A 25,922-nucleotide genomic window follows, 5' to 3' on the forward strand; every position below is an offset into this window, starting at 1 on the left:
TATTACATAAATAAAATAACCGTTCAATGGTTTTTCTTCTACCTATTTGTAAGTTTTACATAAGTAAATTGCATTTAATATTTATGAACAAAATATTAAGTATATATTACTAGGAATATATATAATGGCTATTAATAATGTATAATATTATATTTGATATCAAAAAGTATTTAAATAATATATTTTTTAATTTCAAATATTAAATGAATAAAAACCTTACAAAATACGTTTTTAAGGTACCTAATGAAAACGATTTTATTACGGTATTCGATATAGTTGTTTCAATAATAATTATATTCTGAATTATATGGTTAATAAATACGTGCAAAAATGTCTATTTTTATACTTGAATACCATACAGTATACATATTATATAGGTACCTACTATTTTTATTTTTACAGTTATTAAATCCATAGTTCCACAATATGGCTCTCGATTTACATCGTAAGTACATCGAGAAAAGGCAAGACAGTGAACCGTTGCAGGTGTCAACCAAAGATATAATAAATTCTAAATATTGCTTGGACCCTCTGGAGCTGTTAGGTGAGCGGAGCTTCAACGAACCTCGAGAAGTTGATGAGTCTGAAATCGGAAGTCCGATACAAGAGTTTTTCCGGGATGGAGTCGTATTTTTAACCGGTGGTACAGGTTTTATGGGCAAGGTTCTAGTGGAAAAACTACTCAGAACATGTCCTCACATAAAACATATTTATTTGCTGATCCGATCTAAGAAGGGCAAAAACGTCGATGAACGATTGGAAGATATATTTGAAGACAGGGTATATATGAATATGTATTGTTATATAATTTTTTTTTTCATTAACCTACTTTTAACATGTTTTGTAATTTATTTTATAAGTGAAAATAATATAATGACCGATATAGTATAAATTAACCTTTAGTGACGTGCGTGGTATTACATAAGTACGCGCGCGAGGTATTTTTTTCCGGTTCAATTAATAATATTTTTGTACAGATTTATTTATATTAATATTATTATTTATTAATAATTACCCCGTGAGCGTTACCAAAAGTTAAGCTGTTTTTTGTTTGATTTTTAATCTCTATATAAATTGATGATTAATTCTGTCTCTCTTGATTAGAGACAAAATAGTTATATAAATAACAAGTATACCTACTCGTATAATTATTAGGTATATAAAATCTCCCAATAATTAATTAAATTTGTAACTTTCATTATTTTCTAAAAATGAATAATTTGTAAGTGTCGCTGTAATTATTATATCAATGTTTTTTTCGTTATATAGTTGTTCAAAAGATTAAAATATGAAGTTCCCAAGTATTATCATAAAGTTTCCGGAATAGCCGGCGACTGCAGTTTGCCGGGTCTAGGATTAAGTGTAAGCAGTCGAAATACACTGATCAAAGAAGTGAACATAATATTCCACGGAGCAGCTACTGTGCGTTTTGATGAACATATTCGAGTGGCTATGGACATAAATGTTTCTGGGACAAGAGAAATGATGAATTTGGCCAAGACTATAACCAACTTAAAGGTAACATTAAAATATGATGTACATAAATAAGTAATATACAATAACAATTGGTATTTTATGGATTTTAGGTCAAGTAGGTACCTATATGGTTTAATAATTTATATTATACAAACACTCCAAACTTGTAAAATCAAATGTATTTTAATAAATTTACAAATAACTGGTGGAAATCTTTGTTTTGATTTTAGTGTATTTCTATATTCGATGTGGAACTTCCTTAACAACTTACATTTTACTTGTTGAATATGTATGTTAAACGTTTCATAACACTAAATATTTTAAACTATTAGTTGCAACAATGAATTTGTCGTAGGTATATCCTATATTTAAATATATTTCAATAAATCAGCGTTTCCAAAACCATGGGTGGAATGCTGATAAATAGTTTGCTGATTGGATACAAAGTTTTACAAACGTAATAATTTCATAAAAATTAGTTTTAACAAATGTTATTTTTAAATAACATAGGTACTTACCTAATAATTCATTATTAAGTTTCATACAAAATGTAATGAACGTTGAGAACCACATTAGTAAGAACTATAATCATGGTTTATTTGTGATCGGTTTTATAGCTCTTCTAAGAAATAGAATAAAAATGATTTTACATGAACAGTATTGTATAATAAAAAATATACTTATAGTAAATTAATGCAAATAAGTACTAGGTACGAATTTGTTTCCAAACAGGTTTAATACAGCCACTTTAAATAAATGCATCTAAATTATAGGTATATATAGATACTGTAAAAACAATGCATTTTAACGCTTTCTTAATCGATTAGGTCATAGCACATATTTCCACTGCATTTTCAAATTGCAACCGACTGCACGTCGACGAAAAATTTTACGATCCTATTGCCGACTATAAAGATGTATTGAAATTGGTTTCTTCTACCGACGATCAAACACTTCATGGTATGACTAGCAAGTAAGACTGTCATGTATATTTATTATATATATATATTTATTTTATAGGCATAATAACCTTAAGTAATATTATAGTAACAATATCAATATAATTTTATCGTAATCACAATATTATTTTTAACTTTTAAGAATCCTTGGCGATTTACCAAACACTTATTCTTTTACGAAATCCTTGGCAGAAGATGCCATTCGAAGAGAAGCACAAGATCTTCCAATATTAGTTTTCCGACCAACCGTGGGTACGTATTATTGAATCATAATCATAATATTTGATTTTATAATATTACAGGTTTAATAGTTTTTAAAATTTTGTTATTTTGTTATCTGTTTATAGTGGTTGGTACTTACCGGGAACCAGTTAGAGGCTGGATAGATAATGTATATGGTCCAACAGGAATCGTAGTTGGAGCTTGTACTGGAGTACTTCATACATATTTTCTCGATTCTAATTTTGTAACCGATATAATTCCCGTCGACATTGTTGTAAACGCTCTTATTTGTGCTGCTAAAGAAACGGCAACTGCAAACGTGTAAGTCTTATTAAAATGCTTATGATTATAGTTTATTTTTTATTTTACGAATTGTCGTTTAACAAGATAATAATGCACCGTTTATTTAATCTAACGATTTCTACAGTTTAAAAACTATAAAGCCATAAATTATTTAAGTAAATCAAGTAATTTAGGTATTTTAGATACCTAGGTATACAAATGTGCATATTATGATTTTGTTTAGAGTTTCCATCGAAAGTAATTATAACAGCAATAATTAATTCATAATATATGTGTATAAATAATAATATATTTGTATGTATATATAATTAAGAGAGAAAGTGCATTGTGATAAAAAATGTATATTACTATGAATTATGTAATATATATGGAAAGATTATACCAAAAAAAAGCTAAGAATTTCGTTCTGCTATTTAAGTATAGTAGATTTTGTGTGAACATCGTTATTGTGATGGAAGTGTTAAATTTGATTTTAACGATAAATCATTGCTTACGAACAACGAAAGTTGTACGGAGACGGTAGTCAATCTCTATTCATGAGTAAATTTTTTTATTAAATTTGGTAATAATTTATTTTTATATTAATATACAGTAGGTTGAATTATATTTTGCAAAAAACATATAGGTACTATATAATAAATATTAAAGTATTATATATTTCTATCATATTATATCGATGTTATTAAATTATAAAACAATGATACCATCGTACCGTAGAACCGTGTGCATAGAGGTAAGGCATTCGTGGTATAAATATCTTAAAATTAGTCTAAACATTTCGTTGTGTATAGAAACACAGATAAAACTCTATTGATATTTACAGAAAAAAAAACTAAAAAAATTGAAAAATGTCAATGTACGTAAACAGTTCAAAAAGAGTCAAATTATTTTAAAAATTTGATCGTGTATAGAAAATGCTAATATAAACATTCAGTGAAATTTTCAAGTATCTACAATTTTTCGTTTTTTAATTACAACAAAATAAGAAAATCCTTTTTATAGATTTTACTACTGCCAGTATTCCGCCGGTTAAGTGTACCTCAACTTTGACTGAACATTGCATAAGAACGGCCCTTAGTGTGTGTTTGTAATTTGCTAAAGGATTTTGTTATAAATAAAAAAAAAATACACTAAATCAGTGAATAGCAGTTTTGAAAATGCAACCTGAACGCACTTAAAGGCTAAAGCTTAGGGCTGGTTACACATGAAACGCCTTATCCATACATGCCATAGTTTTTGTAATATAAACGTCTACGAATAAACATGGGTCATTCAAATTATCCAAACGGGCAGAACCTGCACGCGTGTTTGTTTCAAGGCGGGCAATACGCGTTTGTCAGCTAAAATGGTCATTGACACGAAAAAACCTCCCATGAGTTAAAATACGATTTTTCAAGGAAGTCAAAGAACGTTTAAAAATATAAAAAACAAATTGACAATGATCTACAAAAACAAATTTTAAAACTTTACTTGTTTATATTTGCATGTTTGGGAGTAGAAAGAGTTCCTTTCAAATGTATAAATAAAATCACCTCCCCACCACTAAAAATTCCTGAGCACGCTAATAGTCACTATTTGTTATTATTTTATTAATTAAAATAATTATATTAATATTTTTTAATACTGTTTAATTAACAACATCAATAAGTAGCGACATAATCTCATTATTCTTTCCTTTATTTATGTTGTTCAGAAATCGTATGGACGAAGGTGTTATTCCATTAGTTTGGAAAATCTCCTCTGTCACTCATGTTCATAAGTCTTCTGCCCCCATATTGTTAAACTAGGTATTTTAATCTACATTGTTTACAATTATGTTGGGTCTATAATATAGATAGTTATTATGTAATCAAATTCTCATCCCACAACACGAGTGCACTGTTATCTCTTTCTCCAAATCCAGATACCCTCTATACACTACCTGACTACCCTTATGTGCTTAATGACCTTTATTTACAGTGGTTTTACACTATCAAATATCTTGGAATTTACTACTCGTGCACTCTCTCCTTTAGCTATCCCATTGATATTATTACTGGTAGAGTTCTAAAAGTTGTAGGTTTTACTAAATGGAATACCAAACTCATCACTTCGGGTAACGATTTTTGTACATAACTATTGTTTTTAAAGTGTGTGTAACATTTAACAATTTATAATATAAATAAAAAAAAAAATTTTAGATGTCACGAACATTTTTTCAAGAAACACTATTAGACATATAGATCTATATAGTAAACAAAGTTCGGTTGTTTGTGCATTTCTGTATCCGTACGCGAATCTATGATGGCTTATCATTGCTTTCTTACCTATTTTTAATAATAATATACCCATATTTTATAGGAATGCTAACTGCTAAGTAAACATTCGATGTAATATCCGGCTTATATATTATTATATCTTACCAGGTTTAAAAAAAAACGTTATTAGCTTATACTTTTATTAGGTGGTTACAGCTTAACGATTATAAGATAATTCCGTAGATACAAATTATAAAACCTTCAAATGTTTACGTTTTGTTTATAGGAAACATGATGAAATACCAATATATACATGTTCAAGTTCAATACAAAAACCAATTAAATGGAAGGAGCTTATGGAGCTAAATAAACGTTATGGTATTCAGTGGCCTACGATTCGGGCGATTTGGTATTCTTCATTTTGGGTTACTAAAAATCCATATTTATACGCAATGTTAAATTTTTTTTGTCACGTTGTGCCTGGGTATACACTGGATACATTTGCTCGTCTTTCTGGAAAAAAACCAATGTTAGTAATAGTTTAAATAAATAATATATACAAGATGATGTATTTAAGTGCCTACACTCAATATTTTGAAAAGTCTTAGGGCCGTATTCATATTCGATGCTTAAGAATAAGTACCTATTGCTTAAGCTAATTTTGATAATTTAAAAAATACAAAATTTGCGATGGTAACTTTTTCTGTTTTTTGAAAACAAATACACATTTTTTAGTTTCATGTTCTAAAGCAATATGTTTTACAGAATACTTTGATACATAAATATCAAATTTCTAAAGAGTATATAGTTAGTTATAACCTAACCTTTAGATGAGCCATGAGCGGAGTAGTGGAACAACTGACTAAGTACCTACTTGTTAGTAATTTTATGTTTATGTATCAAAATACTCTGAAAATATTTAGCCTAGGAATATGGAATAAAAAATGTGTATGTTGTCATCAGTGCCGTGCTAACTTTCATTGGCACCCTAGCACAGCTCTGGTTGTCATTCAAAAAGGTAAAAAAATATAAATTGTAAGTTGAAACTTTTTAAATAATGAGTGTAGAAACTTAAATAGATATCATGTACAATTAGTTAAAATGATATATAGTTTTATATGAAAAAAAACTCAATGACAGTACAGTATTTTATATTTTTTATTAGATTAATGAATATATATAATAAGATTGATAAAGTAAGCGATATACTGGCATATTTCACCGGCAAAGAATGGACGTTCCCTAACAATCGATTACTGGCGTTATGGGATACTCTCGACGGTCGAGATAAAGAATTATTCAATTTCGATATACATCAATTGTCATGGGATTATTTTTGTCAGGCATACTGTCTCGGTTTAAGAGTTTATCTCGTAAAAGATGATATACACACATTGCCTGCGGCCAGGAAAAAATGGGAAAAGTAAGTTATACATGTATGAAATAAGTACAATAGTACAATAATTATTATTTATTAGAAAATAGATGATTTGTGAATCTTGATTAACGGTTAGCTATAGACTAAATTATATATTATACCTAAATTTGAATGATGAATTACAAAGTTATTTAAATGTTCAATCAGGTATGAGTATATTATTATAGGTAGGTATTACATAGTGTATTATATGAAATTATTAACCCTTTTTTTCTAACATTTAAATACCCATTTATTGTTATTTTGGGTTGTATTTTATATCTGATGTATAAAGTTTATACTATAAACTAAGTTTATAAATTAAGATTTAAGATAAATATATTTAATTGCCTATTATTATTTATTTTTAAAACTAGTACCTATTAGGTATTTAAATGTTTTACAGATAGTTAAATAATATTAGACTGATTATATCTGTCAAAAATTGATTAGTCTTAATGACGTATTATCTATTATTGTATTATGTTTAATTTATTGTATTCTTGTTTTCAGATTATACATAGCACATAATATTCTGTTAATATTTGTGTACGGAATTGTGTTGTGTTGTCTCTGGTTGATTGTGTGTATACCACTAAAATTGACTGGGCTCACGTAAAACAATTCGTGGAGACTTCAACATATACATTTATTGGATGTATTTAAGTCTTAATTTGTTTACCATTGGATGCATTTCATATGATATACTATACCTAATTTACTTGAAACGTTTAAAATGAATATAATTTTATAGAATTAATTTTATTGTAATAATTTAACATACCTACCAAACAATTGTATGTTCTTATATGTTTAGTTTATTTTTTTTTACCTAAGTAATATAAAATTGTTGTGGATATTTTAAAGAAATATTTGTTTATTTTGTATGTAGTATATGTTATTGTGCCATATCAGCGTATCAAGTTCGAAAATGTTCGAAAAGTATAATACATCATACATGTACTAAGAATTTTAAAATATGATAACGTTGAGTAGAGTTAACTCTTCTGCGAATAAAATTACAAGCAAAGCCACAAAACCATGTAAAAACACATTGGAAAAGGAACAATTTTTACAGGAGCAGATAAACAAATATTATTCAAATGAACAAACTTGCAGATTTGATTTTTCGAAATCATTTGTATTAACATTTTTACCAGCTACTATTTAAATGTTAGAATTATTATATTATTACACATAATTATTATTATTTCCTAATAATTATTTCTATTATTATTTTAATATTTTTTAAATTAATTTACTTTTTTATTTGTATTACTATTACAATAAAATAAAAAAAAACATTGTAAAAAAAAAAACGAGTGCGTCGCGGGACGTACTGCAAAAGTGAGAACTAAATTTGCAGGTTATTTATTTTGTAGTTGGTAGGAACATGGGGATTAAATGAATGGATGTTATGATGACATGATATGATAAATGTAATTGATAGTAAAATTGTATCAATGTTAAGTCATTGTTATATTATAAATGCAAAATATTATTACAATATAACAATAAAATATACTTATGTCATCTTAATATTAATCATTTTCTACTAATACGATGGTATAGTAGCTCGTGCAGATTCTACATTAACTTTTAATTTATAAATGATCACATAAATACTAACTATTTTCTTCGGGTTCAACAGCAACGCTTTCAATATTTGGTACAAGTTGAACATCAACATTATTATCATCTACGGGTTCATTCGTAATACTTTGTCTATTTTCTAGTGAAATTGATGAAACAATGGGCTTATGATAACTTACTATAATACGATATAAATGTTTTTGATTCAAGAGTATCGAGAAATTGAGAGAAAACTGCATCTAATGTAGTGTCATATCTTGTTGTAGATTGCAAGGGATCATTATTCATTGTCAAATTAAAATTATCTTTTAGAAACTGTAATAGAGAATGTGATTTTTGTGTATCAGCAAAGTTAACGTTAAAGTCTCCTGTCAATATCAGAGGTAAAAGTTAATGCAATCACGTTTAAAAAGTTTATCACTTCTTACATAAAATAAAATGTAAAGCGGTGTCCGGCGATACGTAGTTAACCTATATACAGCACGACAAATGAAGACGCGCCGTGTATACACTGAGTTGGAGAAAATGAGACGAAAAAGAATCTGTGCGTGGCTGCCTGCGCGCGCACACATGCTGAAGCGCGTGCACGCAGAGAGAGCGAGGTAGGAACAGAGAGAGTGGGTGAGTGAGAAAAAAGTAGATAGAGGGAGACGAGTGAGTACACATTTTAGTGTAAATTATTCTTACATTCGTTTAACACTGATCTAGGTACTCTGAAATTCAAAAACAATGTCTTCAATTTCTAAAATTTCTTAGAGTTCAAGTTGATTGTTCTACTTACTAAATAATAAACTATAATAATCAAAATTCCGCTGCCGTGAATACTGGATTAAAAAATACAAAAGTACGATATAACACTCCCGTTGCATATCGATCGCATTAGCGAAGACCAAGGCCTAAGAGTATTATAGTTTATAATATAACATTTTTAATCAATAATAAATCATCAAATCATAAAAAAAATTAAAATAAAGTGCCATTTTGTTATAACTTATAACATAGTTAATTCCTCAAATTTAATAGCCATCGGTATGGTTGTTGTCTCCTCTTCAGGCCTTAGAAAAACTACTAATATAAATGAAAAATTACCTATAGGTATAGTCATTTTAAAATATATAGATTTTAGAAAGGTTTGTTTTCTCTTACCTGGTATTTGGTAAGTATGATATGGAGGATTCCGATCTTTTAGGAAATATAACACTGTTCTGAAAGATTTGGGACTAGAAGTTTGTATTTTAGACGGTTTAACCAAAAAAATATTGTTCACAATTAACTCTATTGTACACAGGTCCGAAAAGTTAATTATACCTTTTACAAAAATTGGCTGTTAGATTGGTCAATGATGTTAGATGCTTCTGGAGTAGATTTGGGTATAGGTGTACTGATAGATTCGGTTTGCATTAGGTAGAATTAGGTACTGAAGTGTTTTTTTTAACGATCTATGACCAACCATGTTTTATAGAACTATAGTATCGAGCGAATAACTCGAATCAGAAGCATCTTTTGGAATATTTTTGGAATAGGAAAGCTACCTATCGGCTATCGCTATAGCTTAACGCTAATAACAAGTGTCTTTACCTAAGTATGTTATTTTTCAGGGAAGCCAAACAACTGTATAATTGTTTAAATAAACTAAAATATGTTTCTAGCTTATAAATACAACTAGTACCATGCGTCTTGTAATCTAATCAACATTTTTGAGAAAAACATTTTTTTTTCAATCCCAAAATAGTAAATAGGTGAAATTTACAAAACATTTTTGTTTAATTTGTGGATACGAGTTTTTATTCAGTATATTATCATATTTAAGTACTAATTTATTAACACACTTGTTTTATGTTATGAACCAAGTTACACTTGGGAGTAATATTTAATGTATTGAAAGTTTGAATTTCAAGTTTTCGTTGTGTTATCAAGTTGTATTACCTAATCAACACATTTGAAAACAAATCATTTAAATGAAAAATAATAACAATTCTTAGAATATTTAATAACATAAATTCCCAACTTCTGCTTGAACAAATAAATAATAGTTATCATAAATTTAATAAGTTTCAGGTTTAAATGTTTTGATACATATTATTATAGGTACCTACCCTACGTGGCAAAGTATTATAGAATGAGTGAGTGTGCAGCCAAGTTAAAACAATTTTTTAGGATCTGTAGGTATGTTATTCCATTTTAATAAACTTTTGGTAACGATTTACTCGGTAAACTTTATATCGTATACCTGGTTGATTATAATTTCACTCAGGTCATATATTTTGGGATTCCTTCTTAAAGGTAATTCAAATATTAACTTATAGAATACACGTTGGTTTACAGGGTTATACTGTAAATAAATTAAATAACTAATTAATTTGATATTGGCAAGTAGGTAAGTATTGTTATCTTTTACTTTTAGCATTTAGCGATGTATGTGATGACCACAGCATAACTATCGCGTTGTCAAAGCCCAAAGGTCGAGCGACGGTGCTCGTGGCAGCAATACTGTGACAACTATTGAAAAGGTACGTAAACAGTAATATTGTTATTTTCATAACAAACAATGATTCGCATTTACATTTTGAGAAGAAGCGTACTCAGTGGCGTCATTTGTGGGGTGGGCAAGGTGGGCATTTGCCAGTTGTTGCCTTTTTACCATTACTCAGGCGTGGTTTTAGGACTAATTTTTCGTATGGACAACAGTAGATTTATAATTAGGTTTTAACTGCGAATAATACTCCTTATTTCCCCCCCCCCCCTTCCCCAATAGAAATTTTGGTATGGGCAGCTGCCCACCCTGCCCATACGCTAGAACAGCCACTGCCATTACTATATTTTATTAGCACAAAAATATGCTTATTTTATAATATTTTTAGATTATATTATATTATGTAAGTACTATCAATCAATTATAGTACTTATCAATTATTGTCACAATGATACATTTTTACTAACTGAATAGTTGGAATATATTTATATTTAGATTTTAGATGCATGCGGGGACGTACACATTGTATGTATGGGTATGCATTTATGTATGTTTGTTTGTGTGAGTGTGTTTTGTGGAGGAAAATGAACATATTAATATTTTTGTAAGCACAACAATAATAATAATTAGTATCATAATGTCGTATAATTTAATTTCTAAAATTTAAAATTAATACAAATTCTAAAAACAACAACTGATTGGCACTCTTATTAATTACATTGATCACGGACTTCAGTTAACTTGCGACAGTCGTGTATGATTCAACTATTTTAGTTGAGTATACCCTATTTCACCCAAATTAAATTTTTTTTTTTTGTGACGTGTGTTTACATTAATCTTTTAATTTGAGCAAAATATAACTTAAAAAAAATAAATCTGCTCGAGAATCGAAAATAATTTCTGGTTTGTTTAATAAACAGACAAAACTTGAGCCGATAAGCAAAAAAATATATATTATAATTTAAGATAATATTAATTTGTAAATATATAGTACACCTATATGGCTATATGAGAGTATGGGCAATAAGTGATGAATCAAGTAAAATTGATTTATAGATAATGCAGTTGATATATTTTCAAAAATAAAGAAAAGAAGATATCCTAATACACTACTAATATTATTGTTTATCAATATAAATATTGCCATATAACAGTTTGTAGACTTTTAACTAATAGGTATACAATTGTTTTTCTTAAATATCTGCTACCTTCTATTTAAAAATGATGTTACCTAGCAGAGTCGGACTGGCCCGGACCGCTGGTCCGCAATTGCGGACGGGACCTAGGTTTAATTATGGTAATTGGGGGCCCCTAATTTTCTACCTTTTTATATTATTAGTATTCGTTTAGAGTAAATATAAAATAGATATAAGAAATAAACATTTTTTTTTTCAAATCAGGAAACGTATTTTAGATTCTGAGTGGAACGATGAATGTATTGATTTTACAATGATGTGTGTTTTTTTTTTTATTTTTTTTTTTATTTTTTTTTTTATTTTTGTGTCTGTCATCACGTTTTAGGACAGTAAAAGTGCTTGGATTTTCTTCAACAGTACCTTTTCTGATAGGAAAGTGAATCTAGTTGGTACTTTGGGGGGTCAAAAGTGAAATTTTTCCAATAGTTTTCAAAAGCGCCGTGAAAAACAAAAGAAAAATTAAGGAAAAACGGGAATTTTTACGCAAAATCTGTTTTCGAGAAAATCGATTTTGGTTTTTGGTGTAACTTTAAAAAAAATGACCGTAGATATATGAAATTTTGACTGAATGTTTATCTTAGCATTTTCTATACACCATAACATTTTCAAAATATTTTGATTTATTTTGAGCTCTTTACGGACATTTTCATTTTCCATTTTTTTTTAGTTTTTTTTCTAAAAATATCAATAAAATTTTATTTGTTGGATAAAAAAGCTTGAAAATTTAATAGGAGGCCCCTAGTATATTGTTTCAAAGGCAAATGAAAAATATGGAAAAATCACGAAAATTTGCAAATTATTTCGAGTTAGAAATTCATAAAAATTTTTTCTTTTTAAATCTAAGATATGAAAATGTAATACAAGATTCCTTATAAGATTATCTACCTTTATCAAACAAAAAATATCTATAAGAAAGTCAAATTAAATTTTTATGATCGTTTGAAATTCAAATTTTTACAACATTGGATATTCACTCGATTTCTCATGTAGCGATTTCCTTATTTTGTTGTAATTCAAAAACGAATAACTGCAGATACATGAAAATTTTACTGAATGTTTATATTAGCATTCTATATATATACGATAAAATTTTTAAAATAATTTGACTCTTTTTGAGCTGTGTACAGACATGGTCAGTTTTCAATTTTTTTAGTTTTTTTTTCTATAAATATCAATAAAATTTTATCTGTTGGGCCAAAAAGTGTATAAATTTAATACAAAGCTCCTGATATATTGTTACAATATCATTTGAAAAATATTAAAAATACATAGGCACAATTTTTTTTTATAAGCATTTAAAGATCAAATTTTGACAAAATTTATCAAATTTAAAATTGAATAATTATTTTGTAGTTAAAAAATTATAAAATGTTCAACTTTTATATCTAAGGATTGAAAATTTAAAACAAGATTCCACTTAAATATTTAACTCTGTTACCAAAAATTCTAACACAGTTTATTTTTATAGTCATTTTAAGTTCGAATTTGGACCAAATTACATGTTAAAAAACCTAGAATAACTATTTTAGTTATTTTGTTGTGATTGTATAATATTATTCGTGGGTACTTGAAACTTCTAAAGTATACTATTATATATCTATGATAGTACCACGGTTTTTTGTTGATGTATAACGCGTTATAAGTACCTAATAGATATTATGATATGATTAATTTGGAATTTATTATAGGTACCTATTATAGGTCAATTTTTTTTTAATACCATAGATAAGTATACATATGTCTAATACATAGACTGATATACCGTCTCCGCTCAGAATCGTTTTTCTTATACAGTGATATTATATCATTGAATTCAAATTTAATACTGTCCATTATACAGTGACGCACTTCTAACCTACTGTACAGCAGAGCGACATCCACTTACCCACCTTTTTTGTTTATAATTTTTAGAAGTTATCAATAATTATTAAAATTATGACATTATCATTATCATTCTACGAATTTAATAGTTGTTTAATATGTAAAAAATATGGTTAAATATGTAATATTGATTATAAAGAGTGTAAAATTGTTGTGACTATTTAATAATATTATATTATATTTATATGGGCGTATGCGTATGACTTGGTATTCGCATTATCACTGATTGTAACTGAATTATTATATATTTGGACAAGTACTGTAATCGTGCACAATTTGGCACAATTTGAATCAGTGTTTTAGGTTTTGAGTGAAACGAGGAATGTATTGATTTTACAATAATGTGTGTTTTTAGATTCTGAGTGGAACGATGAATGTATTGATTTTACAATGATGTGTGTTTTTTTTTTTATTTTTTTTTTAATTTTTTTTTAAATTTTTTTTTATTTTTGTGTCTGTCATCACGTTTTAGGACAGTAAAAGTGCTTGGATTTTCTTCAACAGTACCTTTTCTGATAGGAAAGTGAATCTAGTTGGTACTTTGGGGGGTCAAAAGTAAAATTTTTCCAATAGTTTTCAAAAGCGCCGTGAAAAACAAAAGAAAAATTAAGGAAAAACGGGAATTTTTACGCAAAATCTGTTTTCGAGAAAATCGATTTTGGTTTTTGGTGTAACTTTAAAAAAAATGACCGTAGATATATGAAATTTTGATTGAATGTTTATCTTAGCATTTTCTATACACCATAACATTTTCAAAATATTTTGATTTATTTTGAGCTCTTTATGGACATTTTCATTTTCCATTTTTTTTTAGTTTTTTTTCTAAAAATATCAATAAAATTTTATTTGTTGGATAAAAAAGCTTGAAAATTTAATAGAAGGCTCCTAGTATATTGTTTCAAAGGCAAATGAAAAAATAAAAATAAAATATTAAAAATCGTTAGTCACAGTTTTTTTTATAAGCATTTAAAGTTCAAAAAATGTCAAAATATGGAAAAATCACGAAAATTTGCAAATTATTTCGAGTTAGAAATTCATAAAAATTTTTCTTTTTAAATCTAAGATATGAAAATGTAATACAAGATTCCTTATAAGATTATCTACCTTTATCAAAAAAAAATATCTATAAGAAAGTCAAATTAAATTTTTATGATCGTTTGAAATTCAAATTTTTACAACATTGGATATTCACTCGATTTCTCATGTAGCGATTTCCTTATTTTGTTGTAATTCAAAAACGAATAACTGCAGATACATGAAAATTTTACCGAATGTTTATATTAGCATTTCCTATACACCATAAAATTTTGAAAATAATTTGATTCTTTTTGAGACGTGTACAGACATGGTCAGTTTTCAATTTTTTTAGTTTTTTTTTCTATAAATATCAATAAAATTTTATCTGTTGGGCCAAAAAGTGTATAAATTTAATACAAAGCTCCTGCGTTATAACTTATATGTACCTAATAGATATTATGATATGATTAATTTGGAATTTATTATAGGTACCTATTATAGGTCAATTTTTTTTTAATACCATAGATAAGTATATATTATATGTCTAATACATAGACTGATATACCGTCTCCGCTCAGAATCGTTTTTCTTATACAGTGATATTATATCATTGAATTCAAATTTAATACTGTCCATTATACAGTGACCCACTTCTAACCTACTGTACAGCAGAGCGACATCCACTTACCCACCTTTTTTTAATTTTATTTTTGTGTCTGTCATCACCTAAAAGGTGAAAATGCTTGAATTTTCTTCAACTATCTTTTCTGATATAAAAGTGAATTTAGTTGGTACTTTGGGAGGGTCGAAAGAAAAAATTTTCCAGTAGTTTTCAAAAGCGCTGTGAAAAACAAAAGAAAAATTAAGGAAAAATGGGAATTTTTTTGATTTAACTCTAAAACAAATGACCGTAGATACGTGAAAATTTAACTGAATGTTTATATCAGCATTTTCTATACACCATGCCTTTTTTAAAAATATTTTGACTTATATTTAACTGTTTAGGAATATTTTCAGCTCAAAATTTTTTAGATTTTTATTCTATAAATATAAATAAAACTTTAATTTTTGGGTACAAAAGCTTGAAAATTTAATAGAAAGCTCCTAATATATTGTTTAAAAGACATGAAAAATATTAAAAATCCATAGTCACAATTTTTTTTTTATAAGCATTTTAAGTTCAAATATTGACAAAATACGTAAAAATGACGAACATTTTCAAATTATTTTAAGTTAAAATTTTATAAAATGTTCAACTCTTATAGCTAAGGATTGAAAATGTAAATCAAGGTTCCACGTAAATAGGTTATATATAAATAAATATAATCGTTTTTCGTATTCAAAGATATGATATCATTGAATTCAAATTTAACACCATCTATTACAGATAGATAACCCATTCGGGCCGGTCAAAAACTTTGCCCCCTTTATTGAAAATTGAAATGACGCCACTGAGCGTACTTAGACCTAACCTATCCTAACCTATTGATTAATAAATGCTGTGATGAAATAGGGTTGACAATAGCAATTTTTACGCAATAAAATGACATGTGGATCATTGTAATAGATGTGTTAAATTTGAATACAATGATAATATATATTACATAACCATTGTAGGTATATGAAAAATTATTCTGAGCGGAGACGGTCTATACAGTCTGTACCTATTAATAAGTTTATTTTATAATCTTAAAGTCAACTATTTAACTATTACACATTAGTATTAATGTATTGCAGTCATTTGCGGAAATCGGGGTCTAGTCTGTCAAGCCACCTCCTTTTTTAGTTGTATAGGATCAAAGCCCCCTTGCTCACATTGATGTTAATTATGTTCACAATTATGTTAAACAATTTATGTTAAAATTTGAATTTTATTTAAATGCTTATAAAAAAATCTCAAGACGAGTCAAAATATTTTGAAAATTGTATCATGTCAAAAAATTTAAGTGTACGCCCACACAGCATTTGGGAAATGATAATATTTTGTGAATATTTTGGAATGCTTGAATAAAGAATATTTGACTAATAATATTGTATAAACATTTTATTCTTATAAAATAATAAGATATTGCACAAAAATGTTGACTCATAGTTTTATATTGTTTCCATGAAAATGTTTTTTAAAAAAGTATGATTAAAATGTTTTGTTAATATTTTTTACAAAATATTTTTCAAAAGTGAACTTCTTGGCCAAAAAATATAAATAAAATATTTCCTTATTATTTACAATATAGTAGGAGCATTGTATTAAATTTTCAAGCTTGCACCAACAATATTCACTTTTCCATCGAACAAGATACTGAATTTGAAAATCCAATCATTATTTCGACTACTTATTGTTTATAGGTAGGTACATGTTAAAAAAAAAATAATAATAAAACACAACATTGTTTAACCAATTCATTGCCATGCTCGGAATTTAATATAGGTACTAATATATGCTTAATATACTGGGCTTATAGGAATAAAGCCTAAAGGTATAAATGTCTATTTTAGTGTGGTGGCAGCATGGTGTAATAATATTTAACAATTTTACTGTGGTGCCAATAGTAAAAATGGTAAATTTATTTTGAGTAAATCAAGTATACAATTGGTTTTATAATGATGCTATTTAAAAATATATATATTTTATTTCTAAATATTTTAACAACGACTGCATGCGTATAGCTGTCTGTACAAATATCCTCCTGTTTTATCACACATTATAATAAAATATCATACAATGTTCCTTATTAATTAAGAAGTTAAAGTCAATTTTATTTTTTTCAAATTTTTTTTTTAGAAATTTAATTTTATTAATTAAAGTAAAAAAGCGACATCCAATTGGATGTTATACTGACAATAATATTATTGTAATAATGTAGGTACTCAATTGGTTCTGTTTGGCCTTTGGCACAAGACGCAAGACCGAGAGAGAAGGATGGATGTGCGTTTTGTGTACATACTATATGTATGAGGCCTTGAAGTGTGTATTTATGACAACACCAGTAATTCCTCAATCCAGTTAGTGTGTCAAAGACTTGGGTTTGGACTCACGGCCATTCCGTCGCGGTACTTCGTTCAAGTAGTTTCTATCTGCGAGTGTCTGTTATTCATCGTCGATCGTTGTTTTAAAATAGGTAAGAACATAATAATAATTATTTTGTATTATATTATTAATTATTATTTTAACTGGAAAATAATAAACTCACATGGTTTTAATAAAAAAACGAAATTATTTGTTAAGAATGAGCATAGGAATTAGTTGAAGTAGATAATAGGTAGGTATTATAATTACATGATATTTTAAACCACAATGTGTTATGTTATTTTTAATTAATACAAATGTTTTAGAATAAGCCAATCATAAATAATATGTTAACTGCAAAAATTATACAGTATCATCGTAAATATTTACAATAATAAAAAAATAATTTGTTTTCCAATGTTTATAAAAATATTTTGAATAAGGCATGTCAAAAAAAAAAAATCGATCAAACGCTTGTCTCATATATCATTTATTGACTTGGCTGAAATTTAAATTTAAAATTATTTTGTTAAATCGATTATTAGAAAATGATTGCATTGTGATTAAAACTATTTGTACATAACAATATTTATACTAAATACCCTATAGTTTGTTTGATAAATCTTAAATCTTCATTAACAACACACTATGATACTATGTACACAAAATTATATCTATTAGGTATAAATGTTTTTAGGTTTTTATAAGAAATAACAAAAATAATCTTTAATTAGGTTCAAAGCCGTTTGGCATGATATAAATATAAGTTACTATATTATATTTTAACACTACATTAACACATAATATATAATGTAATATATTTAAAAGGTAGCATAAATTAATTTCTGATTTTTAGGGGGAAAAACATACATGGTTATGATAACGGTATTATTTAATAACTTAAATCTGATAAGTGTAGATAACCTAATTATATAATATAATTGGGCATTGGTTATTTTATTTATTTATTTCGTATTACAACTATATTACAATTTGAAACCGACATTTATATAAATTATTACTGTTATATTTAGCTAAATGTTTTTTAGGTTTCATTTCCTATATTCAAATTACTTAATATATGACAACTTCGTTTAAGATAAGGTTTCTGAGTCATTTCTCCTGCATTATCGCGAATCTTTTAAATTTAAATTGGTCAACATACTGTTAATACTATCATAATATAATATTATTTTATTCTCGTTTCGTTATCATTAGATAATCGATAAACAGATACTTTCTGTTTTATTTTAAACACAGTGACACACATAATTATTATAATACAGTACGTATTTTGTGGTACGTTATTTAATGAAAATGTGAATAAAATAAAATATAATACAATACCTACTATAAGAATATAAAAAGTATACTAAATGTTAAGACAATGCTACACTGTCATAGTAAGTTGTGACATGTGAAAGCAACAGCTGAAATTGCTAGGACGTTTTTTCGCCGAACGGTTCGTCTCATTTTATGCGAACTGCGAGTACCTATACCTATACATTATATTTGAATATTATTATATAAACAATTATATACATTACATTCTAATAATATAATGATTTATGCGTTCAAAATAATTATAATAATAAACGTCTGCTTAAATATTCTAATCTTAAAACCAAAATGTGATTATCAGGTAGTGTAGGTACCTACCTAGATAGGTCAAGATAGTCGAAAGTGGTACGTATTTATTGTATCTCTAATCAGATGTGTTGGGATTATTGTGAATATTAATTACGCAATGCGCAATATCAAATAAATTATATAGGTTGGGTTAGGCATCCAATAAAAACGAGTTACATTTGGGACTTGATATTGACTTTGTCATATAATATTTAGGTAACCTACCTACGTACATTAATTACTGAATGGACATTTTAGGCGTCTTCAGGTCAAGGTAACCATGTGAGAAAACGTAGTGAGTTAGGTTTAAAAATTCCAATCATATTATAGCTATCATGTGTAACTGTGTAAGTGCTAAACCCAATGTAGTTTTCATCATTTTATGAAACATTATAATCATTGTGTATTATATTTCGTTCGTGTAGGTAACATTTAATAATATTAATTAGATCACTGTAATAGTACCCTATACCTGCCTTATAACTTTCCAAGATTAAGCCAATAAATGTAAACATAAATATATTATTTAGCCAATATAGTATAATATATTATATTATATACAGCTAGGTATTGATATTCATTGAAATAATTCGAACAAGGATGAATTATTAATAATATGGCATATTGACCTATATTGTCTAAACTACAAATATAGGTAAAATAATATTAAATTCAATTTACAGTCGAGTCTTGATAATTTGAAAACATCAAAATATCGAATTTTCTTTTTGCCCTTGAATCGTTTTTAAGTTGTGTTTGAGGTGTAAAATTCACAGAAAAATACGGAAGTCTAATTCATTTTTCTTTCCCTTCGCAAGATTCGAATTATCGGGAATCTGTATATTTAAGACTGTATATTTTTAATTCTTAAGCTCTAGTAAATTGCAACGATTAAAATACATAGGAATCGTGTTTCAAAAATGGAAATAAAACTTATATTTTTAGAAATATATTTTTTTAAATTATGTTGGATTTTTGTTAACTTAACATTATTAATTAAATACTATTCCTACTGTTTTTTTTTTTCAGTTATTAAATCTACAATTCCACAATATGGCTCTCGATTTACATCGCAAGTACATCGAGAAAAAACAAGATAGTGCACCGTTGGTGCCTATCAAAGATATAATAAATTCCAAATACTACTTGGATCCTCTGGAGCTTTTGGGTGAGCGGAGCTTCAACGAACCTCGAGAAATCGAGGAGTCTGAAATCGGAAGTCCGGTACAAGAGTTTTTCCGGGATGGAGTCGTATTTTTAACCGGTGGTACAGGTTTTATGGGCAAGGTTTTAGTGGAAAAACTACTCAGAACATGTCCTCACATTAAACATATTTATTTGCTGATACGATCTAAGAAAGGGAAAAACGTAGATCAACGGTTGGAAGATATATTTGAAGACAGGGTAAATATAAATATTTATTGTTTTATAATTTAATTTTTCATAAAAGTATATTTTTAACTCGATTTGTCGATTTGTGTCACAATAAAATATTAAGCACTTCTTCAACTACTGCGTCTTTAAATTCAAAATGTAAAGAAATGTATGATTTATTGATTCTTAGATTGGGAACATAAATGCTTATCTATGTTATGCATAGATTGTGTCTAGCCTCAATCAGTTCTGACGTTACACGTCAGAGGGAGTGAAATAAAGATAAAATCGACTAGAGACGATATGGATGATACTCAAAATAATATTTAGTGCACTTTTTTGTGAATATAATTTTATTGAATGTATATTAATCTAAACCATATGCTTGCATTGTCCATAAGCATATACAGCACATCGTTCAATATATTCTTAATTCGTCAAAATAATTATGGTTGAGCTTTATCAAAAAATATATTATCTCAGTAACTTCATTGTTTTTAAGGTACCTATCTCTTGAAATGTATATTTTTTTGTGGTACAACGGTTTGGATTTAAAAATAATATGTATAGTGACTATTGTTCTTCATTCATACTAGTTAATTAATAAATTAATAAATTCATACTAGTTTTTTAATTATTTAAAGTCTATGGAGTTGTAAACACTTGTGTACAAGTACCTAGGTATACAATTTAACAATTGTAGGTATATGTCATTTACGGACGTATAACATAAAAAATGTATTATAAGTTTATTCGTAATGGAATTACACATCATACTTGTGCTAAGTATATTATAATTCGTAAATGATGTGTGTTAAGTCAGTATAAGTACCCACAATATCTATGTGGACAGTGATACACCGCATAAAGAAACATCCTGTTTTTGGATCAAACAAGAACTTACTTGGTTTTTTTTTAGTTTTTTAGTTTATAATTTTTAAATTTTATAGAAAATGTCCATTTTAAATTCTGTTAATACTGTTATTTAAAATATCAGTTATAACCGGTATAGTTAACATTGGGATTAATCAACATTTCATTATACAACGTGTGCATGTGCGTGCATACCATAAGTTGTCTGATCGAGTTTATTGAATTACATCACAATATTTGCGAGAGGCGCTCTCTCGACGTCCTTGAATTTCTTTAGTGTTCGTTGGTAGTGTTTACACTTAAATACACTTTCTATTTCATAAAATCTAATTTTAGGTCAGTCGTCTGCATACTTTAAAACAGTATTGTACGAAATCAATTTTTTTTTTAATATTATGTACTGCTATGATGTCTAATTCTCACTCATAGATTAATGTTACAGGGGAGTTAAAAATTTTGTAGTTTGCGGGCTAATTCACTCATTTATATAAACTCTGGGGGCCGCGAAAAGGAAAAAAATAGTTGTACTCATATTTTATATTTTTGTTACAAACACATTATATAATATACACATTACTTGCGTTATCGTTATTATTATTATTATTAGTCAGCGATTTGACCGACTACCACGGTCTCCCACCACCAGGTTATTGTTGTTTTCAAAATAGGTAATTAAATATATTAACTACACAGTATGTCATCTAGGGGGGGGGAGGGCAAAAAAAATGACTTAGCGCCACGGGTTGGACCATCCTGACCTAGAATATGAGATATTATTTTGTAAACGGTGAAAAAATATTGAAAAATCTTAAAGTTGTCGTTTAAAGTACCTATATGGATTCTGTGTTTGTATAATCGTATAACTGTGCTACTGCTCGACACATCTGATGAATTTTTGTATCCCAAAAAATATAATCTGAAAAAAAACAACTAATACGTATACTGTATTATAGTATTAATAATATTATCTAAGAAGTAAAATATGTTAATAATATTGATTAAGAGGACGGCACAACCGCATATGTTGTGTCCGCTTTACAAAATAATATGTATAACACAGAAAAAACTGTTTTTCCGTGGTACAATTTTAATACCTCTGTATTTATAGTAGAATTATTACCAAAATTTCATAACGCACAGGGAAGAACTCTATCTGTGTCGTAGTGTTTTTTATTATTTGTATTTCATAATTACATATTTTATAGTTATCAGTTTGAGAACATTAGATTTCTTTGTTTTATTTAATTTAATTATTTAAAACAATTGGTTGGTGCTATCAAAAAAAATATGAAAATCTACGATACAGACAAAGTTCTTCCCTATGCGTTGTAGAATTTTAGTAATTCTACTGTAAATACAGAAGGAGTAAAGTTGTGCCGCGCAAAACAGTTTTTTCTATGTTGTGCATTTGTAAGACGGTGACAACACTTGCGGGTGTGACGTCCTCTAAACAGGTTATATTACCTATTTATTACTTATACATATAATCTACATTGAATGCTTTGTATTATTTATTAAATTATAATACTAGAAAAAAAAATAACGAGTATAATATTATTATCTTGGCAAGAACGTGACAGATCCAACTACCTGTTACAGGACAGGAAATAATATAACGAATGATCTAAACCTGTCAGGTTTTAATTTTCCGGCAAAAACCAGATAGCTCCAAGAGAATAATATTATGATGAATATAATTAATAAATACTAAGTTCTGGTTCAAATACAAAATAGCTCCATAAATTAAATTTTTTTTTTCTGAAAAGTTTTAAAAAATAAAATCGTCTGGTTTTTGTACGGACCCCTCGAATTTTTAGTTAATAGCTTATAAGGCAGTATTAATAGCAGACCATTGTATGGATTGTTTTCTATAATAATTTATGTTAAATAATAAATCTGAACATAGTAGGTAAACGATGTGGGTAGAATATTATGATTTTGTACGGTGCTTTTCAGTGGTATAATTACAACATAATTATAAACATATACCTAAACATAATTATTATATAAATAATTTATTTTACTGACCTTTTCTTGTGCGGCCTTTAAAGTTTTAATATGATATAATATTGCAAAAGTAGTTATATTCTAATTTATTCTTCATTTTTAAATGTTTCCGCAAATTCGATGCATTTTCCGGTTTTTAACGTATTTATTAATTATTTTCCATATAGGTACGCAAGAACAGATTTATTTGTATAGTGCATATTCAGAATAATTCAAAATATCCTTTACTTCAAAACAGCTATCAAAAATAAATTACAAAAATGTAGGATAAAGATTTAAAAATTAGACTGGAAACTTTTTTTAGTATTATGTTTTGTCTTTTGTTTATAGAATACATCGTAAATTATGTTGTAACATGTATTATACCCAGGTAGTAGACAATCACTCGTATAATAAAAAGTAAGATATAAAATCAACTAAAAAAAAGTATGTAGTAATACAAGGTTCTAAACTAAAATACGTCTTCATTATCTATAAATACAATATGACGTATACTACATATTATAATAGAAAAATAACTTAAGTGATTTTATAAAAAATCAATATTTTTCTTTATTAGGCCAGACAATTAATATTCAATAATTTTCACCATGGGAAATCCGGATCATCTGTAATTTTTTTTTTGTTACAATATATTATTAGTACCTGACACATGTTACTCATAAACCAGAAAATCGATTTGTAAAATTATGAGATAATAAGTTTTTGAAATGCTGAACAAACATTTAAATTAATTTTGAATTTAAACTATTCTTGTTACATAAATTATATCCTTAAGGATATTATTGAGTCGTGAGTATTAACACCAGAAAAAACATTGATTAAAAACTTCACCCAAATATATTTAGTCGAACTACTAAAATAATTAAAATGTAAATCGTCAATTATAAGATATTAAGTAACATTAATACCCTTCGGGGGAGATTGCAGTATTTGTATATAATATCAATTAGATACTGATGGGCGCTACCTCATCGATGATATAATAAAAATATAATATAATACGTACTTACCTATTATTATGATGGAGGTTGGTATCTGAACATATTATAACTTATCATAGGTTTTGAACAGGGCAGATCCTGTTTTGCACAGAATTTGAATTTTTAGTAAAATCATTGGTGGCAATATTTCAATTTAAATTAGTGGAAAGTGTTTGGTTAAATGAAAATGTCTAACGAAATATCTAAATTCCATTAGAACATCGCGAGTTTCATTATAAGTAAGTAGTATTGCTAGCTTATAAAACTCATTTAATTTTAACTTTTTTACAAACCAGACTTTATAAACAAATGCAGAATTATTCATTATACCTACAATTTACATTGATGTAATATTTCGATCGATGTTCTTTTAACTATCATAATTTAAGTACACATCTATACAGTAATTTTATGCCATTAATAATTAATGGGTGTAATTTCTTAATAAATATAGAATTGTTCTCATTTTTATGACAATGTGTACTCGATCATCGTGAGTTTCGTGCCCAAAATAACGAGACGTAACTTAGGCACGAGACATTTATTTGGCTTAATAATTGTTACCTATTGTCATTTACCTCTACATAATATGGTATATAGATACATTTAAATTTTAAAGTAACCCAATCTGATTTACTTGAATGAAAATTGATAATTTATTAACGATCGTATCATTTTCTGGGTTGGTAAGATTCCAATTAAAAACGTAATTTAGTTAATTTATTGTATTATATTTTAGAACCGTGTATCAAATTTACAAGACGTTTGTACTATGTAAATATTGTTTACTGTGTTAGGTAGAACGTGAAGTTTTCAATTATTTTATCATAATATTCTTCATTTACGGAAGTAATTTATAAATAATGAAAATAATAATTATTATAATAATTTAATATTAAGTAATATTAAGTTATATAATATTATATATTATTATGTTTATTCAGAATCAGATTAAGTCACACAAAAATGAGAATGGGAAGCAAATTTATGCGAATAATTAAGAATCAAAATAATTTATTTTCATTGAAACATATTTTGCATAATAATAATAATAATAATAGTAACCATAATACTGATGCACAGAGGCACAGAGCACATCTTAAAATAACTATTTCGCAATAATTACACGATTAAATGTCTTATTAGAAGCTACCTCAATAATTTTACCTATATACAGAGAAATAGTTAAATTTGCAAAATCTTCAATAAGTAGAGAAAGGTTATAAAAATCTTAATATTCACTGAAAATGTTAGAAAAAAATATGAACTAGTTTT

The 25,922-nt window shown here is 27.1% G+C and overlaps 2 protein-coding genes across 3 annotated transcripts in view; both read left to right on the plus strand.

Annotated features, from left to right (window-relative positions):
* Positions 1–377: 377 nt before the first annotated feature.
* LOC100162149 (fatty acyl-CoA reductase wat) lies at positions 378–7,484 on the plus strand. Its single transcript, XM_001946838.3, has 8 exons — positions 378–780; positions 1,270–1,518; positions 2,304–2,449; positions 2,578–2,687; positions 2,783–2,978; positions 5,484–5,726; positions 6,363–6,620; positions 7,128–7,484. The coding sequence occupies exons 1-8, from the start codon at positions 427–429 to the stop codon at positions 7,231–7,233; spliced, it is 1,662 nt and encodes a 553-aa protein (XP_001946873.2). The 5' UTR covers positions 378–426; the 3' UTR covers positions 7,234–7,484.
* A 10,268-nt stretch (positions 7,485–17,752) lies between these two features.
* The window catches only part of LOC100166286 (fatty acyl-CoA reductase wat), a 111,651-nt gene continuing 103,481 nt past the window's right edge, over positions 17,753–25,922 (plus strand). For both annotated transcript variants that reach the window (XM_016807358.2, XM_001950209.5), the window contains exons 1-2: positions 17,753–17,893; positions 20,440–20,814. In XM_016807358.2, the coding sequence (XP_016662847.1) occupies positions 20,464–20,814 (351 nt within the window). In that variant the 5' untranslated portion in view covers positions 17,753–17,893; positions 20,440–20,463. The remainder of the gene's footprint in view (positions 17,894–20,439; positions 20,815–25,922) is intronic.

Source organism: Acyrthosiphon pisum, chromosome A1 (genome assembly GCF_005508785.2).
Source record: "Acyrthosiphon pisum isolate AL4f chromosome A1, pea_aphid_22Mar2018_4r6ur, whole genome shotgun sequence".
Lineage (NCBI taxonomy): Eukaryota > Metazoa > Arthropoda > Insecta > Hemiptera > Aphididae > Acyrthosiphon > Acyrthosiphon pisum.